The 22,895-nt window shown below is 38.8% G+C and overlaps 2 protein-coding genes across 3 annotated transcripts in view; one reads left to right on the top strand and one right to left on the bottom strand.

Moving 5' to 3' along the window:
• Positions 1–2,293: 2,293 nt before the first annotated feature.
• Positions 2,294–4,525, top strand: SMIM15 (small integral membrane protein 15). Of its 2 annotated transcripts, none has more exons than XM_035309265.1 (2): positions 2,294–2,436; positions 2,639–4,525. In XM_035309265.1, exon 2 carries the CDS (start codon positions 2,664–2,666, stop codon positions 2,886–2,888), a length of 225 nt encoding a protein of 74 aa, XP_035165156.1. In that variant the 5' UTR covers positions 2,294–2,436; positions 2,639–2,663; the 3' UTR covers positions 2,889–4,525. The 2 variants fall into 2 exon arrangements, with proteins under 2 accessions (XP_035165156.1, XP_035165157.1); XM_035309266.1 differs by having other exon boundaries at positions 2,378–2,454.
• The window catches only part of NDUFAF2 (NADH:ubiquinone oxidoreductase complex assembly factor 2), a 60,734-nt gene continuing 42,357 nt past the window's right edge, over positions 4,519–22,895 (bottom strand). The window contains exons 3-4 of the mRNA XM_035309264.1: positions 18,067–18,107; positions 4,519–5,666 (exon numbers count right to left, since the gene is read on the bottom strand). Of these exons, the coding sequence (XP_035165155.1) occupies positions 5,409–5,666; positions 18,067–18,107 (299 nt within the window). The 3' untranslated portion in view covers positions 4,519–5,408. The remainder of the gene's footprint in view (positions 5,667–18,066; positions 18,108–22,895) is intronic.

Below are 22,895 nucleotides of genomic sequence, written 5' to 3'. Positions count from 1 at the left end.
TGGCTGGCACATAATGTGGATGCATCATGCACTGACAAAAAAGTGCCAATAAAGCTTTCAGAGATTAGAGATTTTACAGGATCAGGGAGGGGAAAAAAATAGTTAATTTTCAAAACTCTCCTTGTGCAATGGCACAAGATTTCTACCTGGCTCTTATAGAGACAGGAACATTCAGCAGGTGGAATACAACATGCCCACAAAATTAGTAAGTAAACACAAAGGTTATTGTAGAACTGACACTACATATAGAAAAAAGTAGCTTCAAGGAACCAGTTTATACTCAGAATTCACAGATGACGAAAGGGTAGTTAGAGATTACACAGCGCGAAACATTTAGCAACTTCCTTATATAGAAAGATTCTGGACCACTGACGCACGTCAACACATCCCCGTGAAACAAATGCGTTTACTCAAAGCTTGACTTCAGCACGCACACTCCAACACTCATAGACTCTTCAGTGACTGTTGGCATGAGAAATGCTCTGCTTTCATGCAAGTAACTCTCCCGTTTCCCATGCCCGTAATACATCCTCAGCACATTTCTGCGCACTGAATCTTACTTTATTATTGCTGGATTTTTGGAGAGCCATTTCCATTCCTCTGCCCACTCCCCCTTTGAAAGCATGACAATGGACAGTAATGCTTGTCCCCTCCGGCATGTTCTCATGAAATTCCATTGAAACGAACTTTTAAGCTTCTCATGTATATAAATTTTAAAAATTGACAAGTGATTTTATCAAACTTGATGGTTCATAAATTCCTGCTGTATGATACCTTGATGCTAGTTTAGTAGCTGCTGGCATTGAGCTGGCATGTAGTTATGGACAAGTTTAATTCCACCCTAAGTAAGGTTCCTTCCTATCCTAGACATATGGAATGAGGCCTAAGTAAAACATGGGGATATTTGGTATGAAGCAGCAGAAAATGACTCTCAAAACACACTTTAAATGACATGATCTTTCAGCAGTGTACCCTTCCCTCCCCGTCCTCACCCTTACAATTCTCTCACTCTTCTGCTTATAACTGACACGCAAAATTAAACAGTGCCTGGACTAAAATACACACAGGCACTTGCTTAGAAGTTAACAGGACGGTCAGTTAAAGGTATCCCAGAAGAGATGTCAAATAAAGTGCAGATTTACAAAGTAGCAGCTAACTGCCAAAATTACAGGGAACATAAACGCATGCTTAAGGTGCTCTGTTGAAGGACTCTGATGGTGGGCGAACAGTTGCACTGCTTTGTTTAACTGACAGAGAACTCTGGAATTTCTGCTCACTCTTTGACTACTAGGAGAGGAACAACTGAAAATGTAACTCAGAAAAGCAAAACAAGGAGATTGAACTGTTCTGAATTAAGCCTCCCTCAGGAGGGCATCCCTTCATTCCTGACTAACACAGATGCAAGGCTGTGCATAGCCCGGGCCTCTCTCCTCCAGGTAGCTGCTCACTTTCACAAACCTGATCAGGACATAATCATTATGTAGGAGGTCTCTGCTGCTTTGCCAGTGTAACTGGCCAACAGCTTCAGAAGCTGTGAGGGGAAGGAGGACACACACAGAAGGTAATTACATAAGATATTTTCTTAGGAAAGCTAATTAAAAAATCCCTGCTTTTTGTTTCTTCCCTGCTCTGGTGAATCAGGCACTTTTGTCTGTAGATCAATAAAAGCTTAGAAGAGATGGAGACAGGAACAGACAGATGAGACTATTATTATTATGGGAAAGACTGGAACCAGAAATTAATTTTGCAGTAGGTTTAAAGGTGATGATGTTAGGCATGCTTGGCTGGACAGCACGCAAAAACACCATACAGTGATACAAAACAACACCTCAGAGCTAATATCTAAGCACCAATAAATTTAGGTAGGTATATTTTTACCAACATTTGCAAATTACAGATCAAACAGGGAGCTGTACCCCAAGAGCATTAATGCTTATGTGCATGCCTGAGTTAAGTCATGTGCAGAGGTAAAGTTTTCAGAGGATGTTACAAGAGTCTGAACTCTCGAACAGGTGGGAGCTCACAGGTAGCCCTTCACGAGAAGTAGCACGTAGTCCGAGACTGCATTTAACTTGCTCGCTCTAAAGCATTTTGGGTGATCCCCGCCTCTTGTCAGTAACTCCCCTTTGTCAAAACGCATTCTCATTCCCCTGCCTTCTGCCCTTGGAGCGACAGAAATATTCACGGACAGAAAACAGCCACCGCTGCCGCCTCAGCCCCGCGCCGCGTGACGCCGGCCGCTAACGGCCCCAACCGCCGCCGGGCGGCCATGACGGGGCGGGGCGGTGCCGCTGTAGGCAGGCGTGGCGGGGCCGCCCCCTTCCTGCTTCCGCCGCGCGGCCCCGCAGCGCTCCGGGACGGGCGGCGGCGGGCGAGGGGCGGCGGGGGGCGGCCGGGGCACGTCCCGCCCTCACGGCACGGCGCTTGGGCCCGCAGGCACCGCGCCGCCCGCAGGTGGGGTCTGTTACCGCGGGGCATGTCGCGACAGGCTGCCCGGCGACATGGCCGGGGCCTGGCTGCGGGCGCGGCCCGCTCGCTGCCCGCAGCAGCGGGGAGGGGCGGCTCGGCGTGAAGCGGCGGCCGCTCTCCTCAGGGCGCTCGGAAGCCCTTCCTTATTTTTTTCTCTCTCCTCCTGCAGCGTCGCCGCGCGAGGAGCGGGTAAGATGTTGGACGTGAAGGGCTGGGCCGAGTACGTCGTGGAGTGGGCTGCCAAGGACCCGTACGGTTTCCTCACCACCGTCATCCTGGCCCTGACGCCGCTGTTCATAATCAGCGCGGCGCTGTCGTGGAAGCTCGCGAAAATGATCGAGGCCAGAGAGCGAGAGCAAAAGAAGAAGCAGAAGCGCCAGGAGAACATTGCAAAAGCCAAGCGAGCCAAGAAGGATTAAATGGGCAGGAAAGGCCTGCCCCGTGAAAAGAATCCACTTTTTTTAATGAAGCACTGTTGTACGTTTTGTGTTGTAACCTTCCTTTGATACTTGATCCTCTTACATCTTGAAGTATGAAATTTAACTCCTTCAGTATATTTTTTTTCTGCCGAAATGATCTGTGTTAAAGTTTGCCCAAGTGACACACGTTACAGCCATTTAATCTCCTTGCATTCCAGTGCAGGCTGCTTTTCTAAATTTGCATGTTAAATTCAAAAATGATTTAGGTGGGTAGCACTGGGGTCATTTATTTATTACATTTTTTTCTATAGATGAGCTATGACTTAACAAGTGTCTTAAAAGTGTCAAATTATGGGGATGACTCATTAAATGCTATAACCTTTGGTTTCTTGGTATAGCAAGCCATTTTCTGTGTTGCAGGACCTCTCTGGTGTGATCATGTTGTGCTTACATGTATTTTGTAGTTCCTGGTAAACTGGAATACAGGAAGGCAAGCTTTGGTACACCTGCAGCAGAGCTGTAGAGAAGCTGGCTTCCAAGCTTCTTGGTTTGCTAATGTGTTTCATTGACACTCAGGGCGTATGGCCGTGCAGTTCATTCATTGTTTGCCCTAGGAACTGCTGTAGCTTAGTTGATGGTGGGGCTTAGCTGCTCGAAGAACCTAACTTAGCTTTTCTTGTTTCCAGAACTACTGACCCATCATCAGTCTTTGTTTTCTCTAGGAAACTGATTTTTTGTTCTTAATGCCTCCATTTGTCAGAGGCTATTCATGTTCTACAAAGTACACTACAGCATTGTTTGGTTTTCCCTCATTATCACCTGAACAGTGCACCTGTAACTCGCTTCTGTCTTCAGAAGCTTTTTAGGCCTCAGAGAGTAGCCATAAATGGGGTCAGAGCAAAGGCCCAATGGTCTTCGTGACCTAGGTGGCTGTGGAGAGAGTACACGAGTAGGATGTGCATGCTGGTGACAGAGGTTCTTCCTACTTGCTACCTTTGATTTAGGACATTCAGACTCTAGGTGATGACATTGTGTTCTTGTGGCCCTTGAAATTTCGCCACTCTCCAGGTTGCAAAATGCTGGCACAGTAGAAAAAGTCTTAGTGGGGATTCTGTTGTAAATATGCCAAAATTTTTAAACCTTAATTCCAATTCACGTTTTTCTAACAAATGATTTTTTTTCAAAGCCTAATTTTGATTATTAATCTAGTTTTAAAGCTTGTCAAAGTCATTACATTTTCAGACTTTACATATTTCTAAACGGCAGCACAAAGTCATGCTTGCTACCAACTACTCCTTTATTATATGGTTAAAAATGAAACCTTAATATCAGAGGAAGCAAAGAGACCCGTAGGGCTGGTTGACTGTAGCAGGCTAAGAAGGGGGAAGTTTAACTGAAATGACTAAGTAAAAGTGAAGTACTTACCTGCAACCAGAAACTGATGACCATCTTTCAGTTTTATTGGTCAAGGCAAGCATTATTAGAATGAAATACCCACATCTTGTGGTACATGGGATTAAGTGACCGTTTTCTCAAATGTCAAATGTGTATGCCACCTTTAGTACCTACGTAGTTTAAAACACATTGAACAGAACTGATTAAGGATGCACTGCATAAATAAATTTGATACTTTTTCAGAAGATTGTATGGACTTTTATTTTGACTTGAATTTCTCAAGCATCATTTCTAAGCAAACAATGTGCACATTTTATGTATCTGAACAAGCTCCAAACGCATCTAATAATTTAGGGAAGTCTTGGGAAGTCTTAGCATATACCAGACATAAAAAATTATTGGAGGTGGAGGGGTATTAGTGGCAATCCCTTCTCCTGAAACCTCTTTGCCATTTTTCACCAGCTTTACTAAATGCTTCTAACCTCTTACAATAATGATAGACAGTTTAACTCAGACTGACTTTATCCTGGGCTTACCGCTGGCTTTAAGTAAAACTTTATTTAAATATGTTGATTCCTTTATTAAAGTTGCAAGAATGTCTCTAAAATTACTGTAGTGTCATAGTGATTCCTGTTAATTGAATCAACTTCTCCATCTAACTGCCAGAGGAAAGCTTCCAAGTTCAGCAATGCTGGGCACTGTCATAGAAGTGAACAGGAATTCTGAAGAACTATATTAAATGCCTATGTTTGGGAAGATAATTTAAGTGTACTTAATTAACCAAAGTTTATTACATCAAAAACGATTTAAAAAATAAATCCATCTTCAAGAAAAAAAAAGCAACATATTTAAGAAAATTGTTATCCAGAAAACCCACCTAAAATTTTTAAAGAATAATCGAAGAACAGCAACTGCAGAGAATGAACTTACTAACGCATCCTGTTTTTCACTAAATTAAAGCATTTTAAAGTAGTTTGTCACAACTAAACTTGTTTGAACTGTTCTGCAAAAATACATGGTACTTGGTTTTAATACCAGTTAAGTGCACACTCGCCACGCATAACGCCTGTTTATGCCATCTGTTGACGTGTTTATCCATTGCCAATATCTATACATTACAGATGGTTATTTAGGTTGACTACTGCCGCTGCCTGGCGGGATCCAGGAACCTGGCTGAAATGTGTTTGCGGTGCTTGCTGGATCTTGGGAAGGCTCGCTCTTTCCGAAGTAAGGAGCTGATGCGTGGCCTTTAACGTGTGTACGAACTGGTTCAGCAACAAGTCCCTCCTTGTACTCCTTGGCCTGAAGAAGCTTATCCTTCTCATACACATCTTTGATCTTCTGCTCCATCTCTTGTCTGTAATTTTCATTCTTAAGAATCTCCTAAAAACACAGCAGAAAGATAATTGGATAGAACGGATGAAAATGCAACGCACAATGTTGGAACGAAACATTTTAAAGAAATTGTTTTATTTTATACTCCAAGTGTTTGGCTCTGTAGGTAAAATAAAATGCGGTAAAATTAATTGTTTCTCTACAACTGCAATTTCAGCCTTAGTTTAAAATGTTAATGCTCTGATTATGTTGTTGAAGCAAAGCTGTACTGTAATGTCCCAATTTCGCTATTCTATTAGATCAGAAAGAATAATTAGATAGTTATTCACAAAGGCACTGAAAATCAAGTTACCTTTAACCTTATTTTCTATGTAGGACTTACTGCTAAACAGCTATTTATCACTTGTTTTTCCTCCTGTAACCCACTATGCCTTGAACTTCAGGCATCTGTGCCCCAGGGTGCAGTTTTGGGAAATGCAGATGGACAGCCTTGACTCTGTTAGTGCATATGCTAAAGCAAAGCAAGATTAATAAATACATGATAAATAAAATAACTGAAAGGAGGTAGGACAGAACTGAAATTACTGACTTACTGAGATGGTACTAGTAATTCAGGAGAGAAGAAAAAAAAACAAAACAAAACAACAACAACAACAACAAACACATCAAACTGGCTGGGGTAAACCCTGCCCTGGAAATCCAAAAGACAGCCTAGTAAGGCCAACACATCCTTAGCTGATAACTGCCTGCCAGCAAAGGCCAACTGGGTATTGTGGTAAGGACATTGCGTGCACCAACGCTTAGAATGACAATGTTTACTGTAGCTAACAGATTTGTAAGGATGATTTGTAAGGATGTAAATTCTGCAAACAAAACTTGTCTATGCTTTTGTTATGGCAGAGAGTGAAGAGTAGTAGAAGCAGCAGCAGAAAAGCGATATGAATTTTTATAATAATCTGACAATACTCTGACCCCAAAGAGAACTTAATTGTAACCAACATCATTTAACAAGGAAGTTGCTAATATACAAAGTCAGAACTGTGATAGAGGAGGAAAAAGCTGAGCAGCTTTCTCCAGGTTACAAGTACATGGCAGAGCTAGGGAGAAACTAGACCAGTACACTTACTCTCTGTGCAGAAGACCACAGCATTATTTTAGGAACAGCATTAAAATGCAAGTGATATTGCCAAGAGTTGACACAGCATGTGCAACATTTAAGAACACACATATGTATAAGGCAGTACTTAAAGCCTTATCACAGGGATATAAATATTAACATATTTTCCTTAGTCCTTAATTGCCTCTTTGCTTAAATTCACAAACATACTGAACAGAGGCAAAACACTTTACATGCTTATATACCAAGAAAATACACAAGCAGCATATAAATGACTTTGCAGACTTGAGGGGGCAGTGGGGAAAATTCTCCCATACAAAAATAAAAATATTGCCAAGTGTACCAAGGCCAAGTTTTCAACAGCCAATATAGCTAGCAAAACCTCATTACCAGATCTCTCAATTCTGTCTTGTTTACCACATGACTCAAGCATGACCTTATTCATTTCAAGGGGTACTTGTATTACCCCACTACTAAGAAATTAGAGCATATACTTTTGTGATGTCTGAAGACGGCTTCATAGTATCTGCTACAACAGCACAAAATGGTTTATTAAAACAGGAATTTAATTCAGTTACTGTGAACAGCTACTTAATAACTTTGAATCTTTTCCAATGATCCCTTTAACAAATTTATGTGGTCAAATAATAACAGCTGTAACTAAATCCTGAACGCTTTAAGCCCATTTTACACGTTGATGTATCATCATCTGGTTTTTGGACTCAGATAAAGCTCTTTTATCAGCTTTCAGTAGTCAAAGTATAGCTGCAATTTAGTAAAATAACCATGTTTATCTTGAAAAAGATAGCATGAGAAATGATTGTTATTAGCCAATATACCAAAAAAAAAAAATATGCAGAAGTTCTTTCTTCAGAATCTATACAATCACATCAAGACAAAAAATTCAGGTTGAAAGAAACTGTGCACATCCAGTTTATGCAGGAAATTCATTCTACTAACATGTGCACTGAATTTAGGGTTCCTGTGTTGAAACCAAAGAAAATGTGAATCAGGAATCTTGCAGCAGATTAGAGAAGTTGAGTCAAACAGATTAGGGTTTTCTTAGCATAAACATCTTGTCCTTTGATACTAAGTTTGTTCTGTGAAAGTAGCTCATAGACACTAAGTACTTCTTGGGTGTTTTTTGTTTCTTTGTTTGTTTACTTCATTCTCAATTCTCACTAGAATTTATACATTCTTTAAACATTGAGATTGTGCAGCTAAATACTGTTGGCTCAATTACCATAGGCACTACAGTTTGAAGCAGTTAAGAGACTGAAGTTTCCTTGCCACTACAGGCATGTAAATAAATAAATAGATAAATCCAAGGAGTCTCAGTAGTTCCAAATCTGAATGTGCTGACCTGCTCATGGAGGGAGCGCAGTCCAGGAAATCTGGGTGACTCCCAAGTGCACTGCTGCAAAAGGGACCACACTGTATTTCATGCTGCTGGCATGTGACCCTCTTGGTGTTCCTGTTCCAGCTACTACATCTGAGTGAGCTGATCAGGGATTTTCAGTAATTTCTGCTTTTCTTGCTAACTTTTGCAAGCTGTATTTTTGTTTGGAGCTCTCACTTAACTTGCACAGAGATGCATTGCCAAGCATTCTCTGTTATTTGGAAACTATGTCTATTCTCTGTGGAAAGGAGAAAAATTCAGATGTCTGTCCCCAGTCAAAGTACTTTCAGTGGCTGTAAGTCTGCAGATAGAGGACCTGCTTTTTGTGTTGAAGGTTTAGAGTGGATTGTTCTTTCACTCCTCAAGGGTCTCACAATGTTGCTGTTTTACTCTTTCTGAATAAACAAACAGACTTACAGAATAAATAAGATTAGTTCCTCCTGGTAGAAAAATACCATAAATGCAAAACAGGTTTCTCTATGCTTGCTTATTCCCACAGCTGGGGTCTTGCTCAGAAGTGACTAGTCCTTGAAGAGTACTTCTTGCTCATCTTCTTTACAGGCAAATGCCTTTACTTCACCCTTTTTATCCTGCAGCACTCCTGAACCCTTCAATCTGAGGAACCCCTCATCCCCTTCCTCTTCCTTCCTTCCCATTTCCCTCTACGTCTTCAAGCCATCCACAGGTTATAATACCACTTGTGTCTCATGGAGCATTTTCAATCTCCTGAAAGAAAAGGACAATCCAGACTTACGAGCAACTAGCTCTAAGGCTAACGGTGGCTAGACATACAGTACAATGTAACAATATCAAAAGGGATTTTGTTTAAAGGTTATTTTAACACTGCTACCTGTTTTTGTTCTATTCAGACAATTTTCTAGAGACTACATCAAAGCCCATAAATACAAGGGCTTAATGTATTACTATTTTTGACCAAAGATTCCATTTCAGCTAGGTTTGTATATTGATTAAAATAAAAAATAGCTTCCTAATGTTGCCTTAAAAACTGTTCCAATTTTCTAAGTTATTTTAATTACATACTCTGATATACTTACAATTTCACCTGATTTGAACAGTGTCAGCTCACTAGTATTTGGTGCCAGAACTGAGAAACATCTGGAAAGATTAATGTTCTTTGAGCTGTACAGACACTGCATATTCATAGAATACTTGCATTTTAGTGTCTAGCTTTGTTTAGTTATGAGTGACCTTGAACTTTGAACTCTTAAGAATGCACATACAAGTTAGCAGAAATCCTTTTTAAACTCAAAAATTTCAAGAGAGAGACAGAAAGAGAAAAATCTGTTTTGAAAAAATATTCAAAAAGTTGATTGTGAGACAATTTAAAATGACAGAATTTTTTCTTTACTGACAAAATAAACAGATGTCCAGCAAAGTGCTAGATGTCATGTCAAATCATCTGCTTCTGTAGTATTGCCAAACTGGTTCACTGAACTCCCTTTTCCAGTTCCACATGTTAAATAGGCAAGACAAAATAATGGGAAGTTATCCCATATTTCAAGACTAGAAGGCAAAGAGATGACCTTGTCACTGGGAAGCACTGCATGTTCTGACCCAGGACAGGTCTTGTTAACTCAGCAACTGAGCATGAGCTCAGCAGCACCAGGCTGGGAATAACAAATGATGTGGTAAATGAAGGGCTGTGTCAGTGCATGGGAAAAACAGAAGAGCAGTTTAAACTAAAAAGACTTATCTGACTTTATTAAAATACTGATTTAAATCAAACACTGAGCCAGCTGGTTGCTAATTCTATAAAGAGATTTTCTAAATATCTCTGGTCAATCAACAATTAGTATAAGTCAAATCAATCCAAGATTTGCTTTATTTAGTTTTGTTCTGTTTCTTCAAGTATCTGACTAATTGCAGCATTAAAATACAGACTGTGTTCTGTACAATAGATCTTATTTTTTAAAAAGGATGCTCCCTACGTAATTCAAAACTAAACTGATCAGAATTATCTTGGTAGGATACATGACAATTTATGGATCTTTCATTGTCTATGTTTTGTACAAGTTTTTTTTTTTGACCTTTGAATGTAAATCAGATAAACTACTCAAACAAATTACTGAACAAGCATAGCTGCTGTTTCAAAACACTTACTTTTACTTACAACCAGCAGCAACCCCTTGAACATATGCAGATACAGAAACAGACCTGTAATGGTACTGCATGCTTTTTGGCAAGAGAAACTTTCACTCCCACTATTCCTTAAGGGAAAAGTAATTCCATAGGTATATCTGTTAAAGTTTACTTAAGCTGAGTGCTGTTTGTGCCTTGTGAAGACAGCGCTTAGTTTGGGCTCCTGATGCTGCAAATGAGAGGCATGCAAGCTCTTTACTTTTAATCAGTAACAGCATAAAACTTGCAATGAAGGTTTAAAGCACAGCGTGTGCTAAACCAAACGGTGTGTGTTAAACCAATGTATTAGTTACAAGTAGATGCTTTAATAATAGCCCAGTATTTAGTTTTAAATGCAATGCCATATTTACTACCAAGTTAAATCTGTTAAATACTAATGATAATTCACAGCAATTTTTGTGTAAATCAAACCTACGCAGAAGCAATGGTAGCTATGACTGAATTATTGTATTGTTCTTCCTGAGCTACAGAATAACTGGCATGGGCTGAAGGAGTTTCTAGGGCACTACATTATGGCACAAACATTTGGCAAGAATGTTGTAATGAGAGGGAAAAGAAAGAGGAAGGGCACAGATCCTGGAATGTAAAGTGTGTTGAAAACACCTGGAGCCAGAAGGGGTTTGCTTCTGACTTATTTTTGCAATACAGCAAAGATTTCTGTACAGAACCACAGAAATGTTCAAGACCACAGCTGAAACTATGTAAAAGCTGCTAAAATCACAAACTAGCCTGGCACCAGTGCAGTCTGCCAGGAATAAAGGGCAGCAGCACATAGCCTTGGTGCCTACAGAGCAAACAAGGAACTGTAGCTGTGACTCAGTCCCAGTCTGGTGCTTGCTTTCCCCTTACTCTATGCATGATGCAATCTGTACCAGCCCTCTTCCTGGTACACGTTACTTTTCCCTCCACCCCCATTCAGCTGTGCTGACAGTGAATTACAAGAGATCCAAATCAACGCTCCATGCACTCCCACCCACACTGACAGGAGCAGCAGAATGGCAGCAGCTCTCTCCCATACAGACTTGTGATCTGCAACACGGGCAAGTGGGAAGTATGGGGACCTTCTGTGGATGTTGACAAGCACCTATGTTTTGAACCTGAAAACAAAGTTAAAATGAATAAGAGGAAAAACTCTAAAAGATGATGGCTTCTTCATATCCCACACCCAACAACTCCTCTGAACGCTCGCATTAATTTAGGCTTTGTAGCTCAGCTCTATATTGTCAAGTACAATGCCCTTTCACACTGAGTAATAATCCTCTCTGGGATCATGTACAGTTTACTACGTAAAATACTATTTAGTGCAAGTAAAAACATTTGAATATGTCCCAAATTTTCAATCATGGTTGTGATCCCTGACAATAATGGTGGAAAGTATTTTGCTCAGAAGAGCTGTTTATCCCTTAGCTTTTTTTAACACCATTTCCCAGAACAATTAGTCATATTCCATAGCTTTCTTGTGGCTTCAGGAATAAAATACTCATTTGCTAAACCCTATTCTCTGAGTAAGAATGTACAATCTCCATGTCAGTGCTCTCATTTTGAAACTTCTCAACTGAAGCATCTGAAAGAAGATAAAAGCAAACTATAATGTGCAATCCAAACAGTGTGAAACAATGATTTTTTTCTAAACTGCACCCCATTCTGGTTAAAGGAAGGTGCATTCTGTATAAATGAATCTCCGTGATTGAAACTAGCTTATAGCATACCATCTCTCAAATAAATAATTCTTACGATCAAACAAATGGGAAAAGCAAGTATGCGCTGTGGCAACCAAACAGAATGCAATTTCAGTGCAATTACTGGGGGTGGGGGATGGACAGGGAGGGAAAACCATTGAAACCCGATGCTTATTACAAGTCACTGAAGTACGTTTTTCCTCCCTTCTTCTCTCCCTCTCAACATTTCACCCATTATAAAACTATGCAGTTCAGAAGCTACTGGGTTTTATTACTGTGTAACAAGTACATAATGCATGAGAAAAGCACTCCTTCACTATGGTACTTATTTCAAACTATTTCCAGGCTCTTGGCACTAGTTAAAGAAACATGCAATTCTATTTTACCTCCCATGAAATATTACCATATATGCATGCATATTACCACATATATATCAATATTACCACATATTACCTGCATACAACGCAACAGTGAGGTTTTGATTTCAACTGGGCATACCTTTTGCCATGCAGCCGTGTACGGACACCAAAGAAAGCACCTAGGTTACAGTTCAGTGTCTTCAAGTACAAAGATGTGTGTTCACAGAGTAGTTTTACTGCAGGTGGGCATCTGGCAATTGCGGGCCATCACACTGGCAGGTTCAGAAACGAACCACATTCCTGTCCATAACAGTTTCTCTAGGCACTGCCATGAGAACCTGTTCTGTGGTTTTAGTTCATACATTCTCTGGCACCTCAAGATTGCCTGTAACCTTATTTCTATTTCCATTCTACCAACAAGGTCATAAACAATGCCAAGCTACTCTGATGCTTTTGAACCTCAGGACATTGTCAGGAGTAGTGTGTAACTGCAAGGTCGGTTGCGGGGAAAAAACAAGGCTTAAATTTCTCAATACATTGATACGTTGTGTTACAGACATCAGGATTCTTTAAAAGCCTCTACAACTCCGGTGCCCACTGAAATCAGAAATATTAAAGAAACCAAATGGAAGTTATGCACAGAAAAGATTAAAAACCTTAACTAGATGCCTGATATTTTTAAGGTTCGCTTCATCCTTAAAAATCTCACTCTTAATTCTTTATCTCCAGTTTAGAAGCTGAAAACTCAACATGTCTTAGATACAAGATATCTAAAACAATTTTGATGATATGACTCCCACTGTCTATGTTTCCCAGGGGGAAACCTGGCTATGTGCTAAATATCATTGATCATACGCAAGCTTAGAACTATCTTATGCAACCAGCAACTATCTCAGTTAGGAGCTGTACCAACAGAAGCATATTTTTATGCATATTTTGCATAAATGGCCCAGAATGAGTATGAGATATAGAATGCAGCAAAGCTTGTGAATGCCATGCAAAGTTGCTTTATCACTGAAGTCTCAATAAGTTCTTGTCAGCAGAACTTTGCTTGGAATTCATGAAGGTGTGTAAAAAGAACATGACATACCCACACCACTCCTAAAGGTGCTACAGTATTTAACATCTTTTAAATTTAGTTTGGTGATATAGTACCAACATGAGACCGAAAAGGAGTCCTCACGAGAAGGATTTCCCCCCTTCCCTCTGAGAGCAACTTCTCTTTCCTTTAGAACTGAACTGTGAGAAATCCAAAATACGAAGATGCCACGTTTTAAATCAGGACTAAAGTCCATAGCCAGAAGGAAAAATGAGAGATATGAGTGTATGTTAGACAGTATATTTATGTTTACCTTCCAACTTAGTGGCTTTGATGAGTCATACTGAAAGAGAAGTTAACTATAGGTTGAAGAATGAGAGCAGCCTCTTAAAGAAATAATTTCCTTTGATGAAACATTACTCCTATAAAACAAGCGCTATATCCGAAGACAATTTTTAGTAATAATTTCAGGTAAACAAAGTTCAACACAAAGAGATAAATTATCAAATCTGCTTCCACAAAATAGGATTTAAAAATATTTTAGTATTTGTAGTCTTTAAATATTTTCATTTATTTAAAATCTTCTCTAGACAAGAAAGATTTCCTGTTTTCCCCAAAAAGGCTACACCCATCTACTTTCCTATACAGGCAGTAAGGAAATGTGCTACTTCAATTATTCATCACTTGTTAAATTGTTTAAAATATGATTTAGAGCTGCACAGGAACAAATGTAAAGACAGTTTATTTTCAGACAACCATATATGATCATACATAATATATGTAAAGGGACAGGTGACAGAATGATATAACTATGCAAAAATATGTATATACAAGCTCAGATTCTCATATATTATAAAGCAGTATGTATATATGTGTATATGTATGTGTCTATGTGTATATATGTGTTTGCACACATATGCTTACGTAGGGTACAGATGTGATGCAAAGTTTTCTATCAAAATGGACACCCTAATCAGGGTAAGTTTAAATACAAGATAAGAAACAACTTGATATGCATTCACTTGAGAAGTTTTCACCCTCACCATAACCAAGAATGAGATTTGGCATATTTCAATCTGTAATAATATCAAAAGGCAAGCAACTGCTTCCAATATCCCAGAAGCTTGCTTTGCCTTCTATTGGTGGTCAGATTAGAAATAACCAAGGCACTAAGCACTGTTCTTGGGTTACGACTAGCCCAGAGCATAAAAGTCCTGCTCCAAAAGAGTGTCCTCCAAAAATGGTGGGGGGAGGCGAGGGGGAAGGGGGAATTGCAGTTGGGGATATGAAAGAAAGAAACTGTATGCACGTGAACACTCTACACTGAACAAGTTGTCTTGTGAAGTCACTGTAGTATTCTTCCATAAGGAAAATTAAAATCTAATCCTCTGCATGAAAATTAATGCTTTATAATGACAACAAAAAAGATGTTAGATGTTAGGTATTTCTGGAAGAAAGAATGGCCTGATTACAAAACATTACTAAGCCTTAAGAACAGTGTCTAATAGCCTTAGCTGTTGTCATAAAGTCACTGTGCTGACCAGTGTAAGTAAAGACAACTCACATTCATTCTCACTTCAGTAAGTTTTTAAATGACACCAAGGTGAGGGAAGTGTCAATCTGCCGGAGGGTAGGCTCTGCAGAGGGACCTGGAGAGGCTGGGTTGATGGGCAGAGGCCAATGGGATGAGGTTCAACATGGCTAAGTGCCAGGTCCTGCACTTTGGCCACAACAACCACATGCAGTGCTACAGACCTGGGGCAGAGTGGCTGGAAAGCTGTGCAGAGAAAAAGGGATCTGGGTGTGCTGACTGATGCTCGCCTGAACATGAGCCAGCAGTGTGCCCAGGTGGCCAAGAAGGCCAACGGCATCCTGGCTTGTATCAGGAATAGTGTAGCCAGCAGGACCAGGAGGTGATCGTCCCCCTGTACTCTGCTCTGGTGAGGCCACCCCTTGAGTACTGGGTTCAGTTTTGGGCCCCTCACTACAAGAAGGACACCAAAGCCCTGGAGTGTGTCCAGAGCAGGGCTACGAAGCTGGTGAAGGGCCTGGAACACAAGTCCTATGGGGAGCGGCTGAGGGCACTGGGGTTGTTTAGTCTGGAGGAGAGGAGGCTCAGGGGAGGCCTCATTGCTCTCTACAACTCCCTGAAGGTTAGGTGTGAGGAGATGGGGGTAAATAACAGATAAGCTTAAGATAAAAAAAGATAAGTTGAATAAAAGAGAAGCCTAACAAATACAAAAACAAACAAAAAACACAGTAAAGGGGGATGTTAGGCAAACAGAATAAAGAAAGGGAACAGAAATTTTAATAAAGCTTAACACGTCAAATTCGATAATAAAAAAAGATGCACAATGGACATTGGAAAAAAAGGAAAATAATCAAAAAAGTGTTACTACAGACTACAAAGGTAGGAATACTGGCATAATTGCAGAAACTTATGTTTCAGGAACTGTAATGCTGTTTTGTGGTGTTACAATATGATGTTGACAGTAAAATGTCATTAAAGCGCAAAATACAAAATTTGTGGGCTTTGCATTCCTTTTCAGAAATAGTCTAGCCCTGTGAGAAATATGTGAAAGAACAAGGAGATTTGTTATACAGGGTTTCAACAAGAAACATGGTCAGAAATATTCTCTAGTTCCCTAGCTGTCAAACAGCAGTTTACCATATCAGCATTACTGTCAAAATGGGAATATAACACAGAATAGCAGCCAGTAAAGTTTATGTACCTAAAACACTAAAGCCAATCAGTCCTACATATGTGGGCAAAACAGTAATCTGTATGTGCTTCTCTAGTATAATTATATTGTGATATATGGGTTTCAAAGCTGGAGAAAAACAGAACATGCTTATCACCCCCATATTACAGAAAAAAAAAATAAAGCTGCATATCACATTTCAAATGTGACTATAATATTTTCAAATTAACAATAATTTATAATATACTTATATTTGAGCTAGCTTTTCTTACATAGGAGGGGAAAAAAAGCACGTTAGAGATTACTCCAAAGAATATGTAACTACCTTTCAAATTCCTGGTATATCACTTCTGCTCTGATAAGGTCAATGCAGTGCCCTGCAGGTAAAGTACCTAGCTGTTAAATAATTTTTCGTATCTATTACCTTATGAAACTGAAGGTATAAGCAGTCTTGTTACTCTGAATGCACCACTATTCACAATAATGTCTAATCCTGCATAAACCGCTTTTTCTGGAAGCTAAAATATTCAGAACACCATTGATCCACAGTGCTCTCATCAGCAGAGACTCCCTTTGGATACAGGATGAACAGCTCCAGTGCCAGAAGGAGCTTTATTGCCCGAATTCTAAAACCAGTGCTATCCATGTTCTACTGGGCCAGGTTCATCTTAGCCTAATTAGGGCAGTCTGGCTTTTGAAAATGACAGCATAAAAGACATGCAACACCCCACGTCTTCAAGTAACACATGAGGTGATATGTTCAACAATAAGAGTTATATGTATACCATTAGCATGAGCCACAACTACTTGTAAGGAGGTCAGCCCCAAGCTTAGAAAGAACACTACTGAAGTATCCCTTCTGCACAGATAACTAGGATTAGAAGGCAGGAGGAAAAAAATAGTTTAAACAACAAAATAATGCTTCTCTGAAGGTTAATACCAAGTGTGTTCCTTTGTTTCAGGTCCTAAAGAGCTTTGAGGAGAAATTTTACCTAATTTTCTTCCATTCATTAGTGTATTATAACCCTTATGTTCTCTAAAACCTCAGTGGCAAATGGGAAAAAGAGGCAGAGTTAAATGTTGAAAAGCCTGAAGTTGTGTGGGAGGCTCACTTCTGTGAGCTATGGCTTGTAAACATCAATGGACAAGCTTCCTGAGTTCGTACTAACATACAGGTAGGCTGGACAACTTCTCACAACCAGTGCACTTCAGAAGACCTAAGTAGCCAAGCCCTTGGCCAGAGCATGCCAGCGTAGCTTCACTGCATTCAGTGCAGTTCATTTCTACTGATGCAAGCCAAGAACCTGCCCCTCTGGGTGCCAGTTTGAGTCTTCTATGGTAACCCATGCTACGTCTACTCAATCACTCTAGCTGGCACTTAACAACTTGTAAAGCAAGTCAAGGGTAAAGAGTGCATATGTGTGCATACACAGATCAACAGTTAAACTCATTCCACTCTTTACAAACTCATCAACATGAAAAACAGTAGGATATTTCACTGCATTGTTCCATTAGAAACTACTTATGGAAGAAGTCATGGCTGTTACTCCCTCATCTTGTTAGCACTGTAAAATATTAATACATTTTATTTTCTTGTACTTATGAATGCATTGGCAACTGAATTTGAAACCCCCAGTTTCATGTCAACTACCTTGAAAAAAACACAACTATTAATACATAGAGGACTTGTTTTAAAAATGCACAGCAGCAATTTGAGAATTCATCTGATTAAATAAATTCTCATGTGACCATGATTATCTTAAAGACTCTTATTTCACATAGATAAGAGAAACAACTAAAGACATTGATTGGAGTATTTATTCCCATTTCTTTTTTTCCTAAGAGTTAGACATCTAAATTTCACAAATTAGGCAAGCAATGCACTAAATTCTCCCCATAAAGTGATAAATTACTGGACAGATAAGCTCACTTAAAATGTATTATCATAGTTTAACTACAACAATTGAAAACATAAAAACAATTCATCTCTTACTTCAATGGTTGGTGGATCCTTTCTTTTTTTTCTTATCCAAGCTGCAAAAGAAATAAAAATCTAATTGATTATATCAAAGACCGCAGCCAGTATTACAACTCAAAATGATGACTTTGTAAGAGAAAGTAAATATTTATACAAAAATTTGCCACAACCTAGCATAATATAATTTCCCGAAGTATAAAGTTCCAGGATGTTATTTCCCATGTCAATACTCTCATTCTTCACAGAAGGGAAAAAAGGCACTCTGATTATGAGAGCTTAAGCACAGTTCACATACCACCCAGACTGCTGAAACAGGACGTAAGCAGGGCTCAAGGCCCAGCCTTTTGTTGAGCTTGCTATACAAAGCAGAGCTTCACCCTGAGAAGATGACAAGATGACTTCTAAGAACTATGAAAAGCTTTAGACCACTCAGGAGAAAAAGGATTCCTTTATATGCCCCAGGCATTATTAAAGCTTGAAAACCTCTTATTGACATTAGTGCTGCCTGGAGTTCCTTTACAAGGATTCAAGATACAGACCCAAACCTGCATGAGCCCTGGTTGCATCATGTCAGATGGATGCATAGGATTACATGCTACATCAAGGAGGAGGTACTGTAACGCAGCGAAGGAAGGCACACCCCCTCCATCTCAGTAAATTCATGCTGGAAAGGACAGCAGAGGAATTGAAGCAGTGTCGATGCTGATTGTCCTGTAATTTTGGTTTTCCATTATGAACCAAAGTCAATAGATGTTTGCCCACTCCCACCACTAACTTGAAGTCAGTGTGGAGCTGACAAGATGCAGCAATCCAAGGGATTCACTACAGATGGAAAAGTGGTACCGTGTCCAATCTTGCTTCATTCGGTCAATGAGTTATAATAGAGAGCCCCAACTCTATACAGATGTTATCAGAGAAACACATTCCCTGACTGTGAACAAGTCAATATCCATCTCTTTAAAAGTACCACTACTGTAGCGCTTTCTCACAACTGTTCAAATCCACAGAATTGCTAAGTGCCAGTTTGCATATTTTGTAGACATTCATTTTTTTCTGCTTTTATTTTTCAGATGAATGAGTAGGAGAACGCAAGTGGCTATTAATGAGCAGAAGGACAAACATACGGAATGCCAGTTCCAAGTGCAGAGAAACAGCAAAATGTTATTTTGTATGTTTGAATAATTAAGATTTAGATGCTTGTTACTGTGCTTCAAAATTAGAGCAAAAATGACATTTTGTTATCCCACAATCAAATTCCTGCTCTGACCTGACACTCTTTGAAGTTTCAGAAATGCTTTAAAAAAGAACTATTTCAAATTTTAATTTTTCGATGCCATTTACACCAGATGCTGGGGGGAACTGGGAATGGGTCAGGCAGCAAGTCCAAAACACTACGAGCTGCATGGAGTCATAATTTCACCCACCTACTGAAAGTGCAATGATGAAACTCTAATGCTATTCTGCTTCAGCAACATTATGAAACTGGTTTTAGGAGAAATAGCTTCCAATTAATATAAGAATGATATTAAAGGAAGCAAAATGCCATTGCATAGCTTAGAAAAAGTGGCAAGGCCAACAGCCTTAATTAAAGGTTAACAAAGAGATATCTTTAATGATATGAAACGAAACAAGGTCTTACTTTTGTTTCTTGTCTATCAGATGACACTTTCAGAGACATCTTACGAACACCACTATGTGACAGCTCTTCTCAGTAGTCTTTTGATACTAACAAAGATTAGACCCAAATATGCCAATGTGGGGAAGTATCTGATTACTGAACAGTCAACATCAGCCTTTCTGCAAAAGTTTTACATTACTGGAAGGCAAAAAAAAAAGCCCATTATGATAATGCAAATGCAACCATATGACTTCATTAAATTCTACAGAGTTAGAAAAAGAATTGCATGTATCTGTAGCACTTTCAAGCACTTCAATTTTACTAGAATTTCCAGATATAAAATCTGGCAAGACCAGAGCCTAAATTGGCATGATGGAGACTGACACTTCTCAGCTGCCAGCCTTGCAGACACTCTTTGTAAAAGGATCAACAATGTTATTAGAGAAAGTCATAACACAAGCCTTTCCTCCTGACAGAAGTCATCTTTGCTCATACTTAGCAACAGTTCTAACCACATACAGAAAAACAAGAAAGTGCTAGAAATATCAAGTATAGTGAAGTATGTCTGCTGGAGACTAACCAATAAAAGATGCACTGTTGGAGAAAATTGGAAAAGTAGTAGTTTAAAATGTCTGGTGAAAAATGAATTATTAAGCCTCCTAAATTTAAGAGATTACTTTCAACAAAGTACCATCCTCCTTCATTCATACGTGTCATTTCTCAGTTGTACAGAGGTTATTTGTAATAATACAATTCCACAGCTCTCAGCACCTAAAAACTGCTTAATGTTGTTGAAAATGCCAGTATTTTCTTACAATGCCAGCATATATATAGCTGCATTCTAACAACTAGATTACAACTAGTGATTCTCCAAATTTGCAATCCTACAAAAATCAAGCTGCAGTTAGAAACTGTTGCTTATATATAGTCACTACAATAGATTTTGTTTTACTGGTGGATGAGACTTTTATTTGGTTGTTTCATTAACGATTTTCAGATGAATGGAGTGTTTCTATTAAATTATATTTTCATTTAATTATCTGAGTTTAACAAGCCACAAACAGAACAGTGAAGAGTAATATACTGTAACAAGTTCTGTGAACAGAACCTCTGAAGAAGAAGGAGCATTATGCAATTTGTTTTCATTCATTAATACATCTCAGTTAGATCCCATGCTCAAAAGCAAGAGAACAATCCTCAGCTTAGGTATATTTCTCATCAAGCAGACCCATAATTATCATGTATTTATTCAAATACACACAAAAAATTATACAGGTACCAGGCTATAATAAACATTTAACTACATGCTATATAGGTGCTATCAACCTTCCTTCTTTTTAACAAACGTCAGGATTACAAACCTTTTTCACCTCAATCCTAAATAAAACTTGCTGACTCAAAGATGAGTGACCATTTTCCTACAGGTAAACTCATTTTAGAGTCTCTAATGAGCTGCATTAGAAAATTATCATTTAATGGAAAATTCCTCCACTGCTGGGGAGCTGAGGGAGAAATATGGTAACAAAAATCACTAAAATCTCTTTATAAGATGAAGTTAGTTAGCTTTAATATATAATATTCCCTCTGTGAAAATGCATTTCAGAAATATTTTACATAAAGTACAGCTCTGGATACATTACAAGATTAAAGGCAAAGAAAACATCATCTGAATTGGGTGTATTCTAGTATATTCTACTTTAGTTTCAAAGCATTTTATAAATCTTTTCTAATTCAATTTCTAATTGAATTCTTTTTTTTAAAAAAAAATCATTTACCTGACTACTCTTCATCAGTCTTTAGGGAGAAGGTCTGGGGGATTTCAATATATGTAATCCTCAACAGTTTTCTGGTGGTTCTACTTCAAACAAAAGTTTAAAAAATCCTTCCAAATTTTCTATAGTATCAACAATATTTCCAGCATCCAACATAGAGTTGTAAAACACTGGACACAAGCCCTTTGTAACTTAGGCATAAGAAATTCATGGTAACAAAGAAAAAATGAATGTTGAAAAAATGTATAATCTGTGATACCTTACTAATTTAGCACCAGTCTTAACAAAATCCAACAGAATGATAGAAATTAATACACTTTACTCTCTCCTTTAAAAACACTGCCAGTATATATAATTTGGAGGTGGATAGTCAGTATATAGCTTTCCCAGCTTTCTTTATGCTCTCCATTACACTTCTGGTCAACAAAGGTTTACTGGTCAACAAAGGTTTAAACTAGTAAACAGATTTATACCTATTTGTTGATGGGCACAAGGCAGGTGTGTGCTTTATTGCATTTTATTTGAACACACACACACACAATTAGTGTCCAGTGACACACTTACAGATGGAAGGTATTTCCACATGAACACTCTCATCCTCTACATCAACAAAACAAAATGTTCTCTTGCATTGTCAGTCATGATGCTTTAAACTAGCTAAAGCAATGAAGATTACATGTATGTACTGACTGCAACCAAAACATGCTTCCCTGACCCCTAAACCCCACAATACTTTTGCAAAATGAATTGATTGCCTCTATTGTCAAACTAATTACTATGCTGCTTCTAATGTCATCTGGATGGCATTTCCTACATTCTGTACACATTGTAAGGCGACTTTTGTCTAAAAGAAATTTTAAAGTTAATTAAGCAAGATGGTTGGACGTTTCCTACCTTGCGACCCTAGCATTTTTTCATCAGTGCTCATTTGCATTCTCATTGGTATGCATGAGATTTTCATTGAACTTTAAAACTCCTACTGGCATATAGCACACTGCAGTAAGTGTAAAAGTGAGCATGCAAATTAAGACTCCCATTAATCACTAAATGTTACCAGGAGAAAAAAAAAAAAGAGGACTAGGAGCAGACAAGCAATAAAATGCTGCAAGAAGCATGCAATCTCATGAATCTCTGTAAGTATGTGAAATTACTGATCTCCTCTCAGAGCACTACTGACACGTCCTGAGGAGGTAACCTACACGTACTACAGTAGGGGAACATTCAGAACTAATGTCACAGAAAGTTTATATGTTGGCTGCCTAGGGAAAAGTATGCACTCTCACCTTGTACTAAAATATAAGAGGCCTCATCTAAACAAAAATATGTACTATTTGCATTGTGTGCCAGAATTACTTTCTAAATTCAAAACTACAATGTAAAAGGAAACATTTTTGTATTTTTGAAACAAAAACTGACTTTATATGCTGCACACAAATAGTTAACACTAAGGAGAA

Source organism: Oxyura jamaicensis, chromosome Z (assembly GCF_011077185.1).
Source record: "Oxyura jamaicensis isolate SHBP4307 breed ruddy duck chromosome Z, BPBGC_Ojam_1.0, whole genome shotgun sequence".
Lineage (NCBI taxonomy): Eukaryota > Metazoa > Chordata > Aves > Anseriformes > Anatidae > Oxyura > Oxyura jamaicensis.
Note: the sequence above shows the minus strand (reverse complement) of the source record. Positions and strands in the feature narration are given on the sequence as shown.

Excerpts from the sequence above, each read along its gene's own strand:
- SMIM15 (XM_035309265.1), top strand. The coding sequence starts at position 2,664 with ATGTTGGACGTGAAGGGCTGGGCCGAGTACGTCGTGGAGTGGGCTGCC.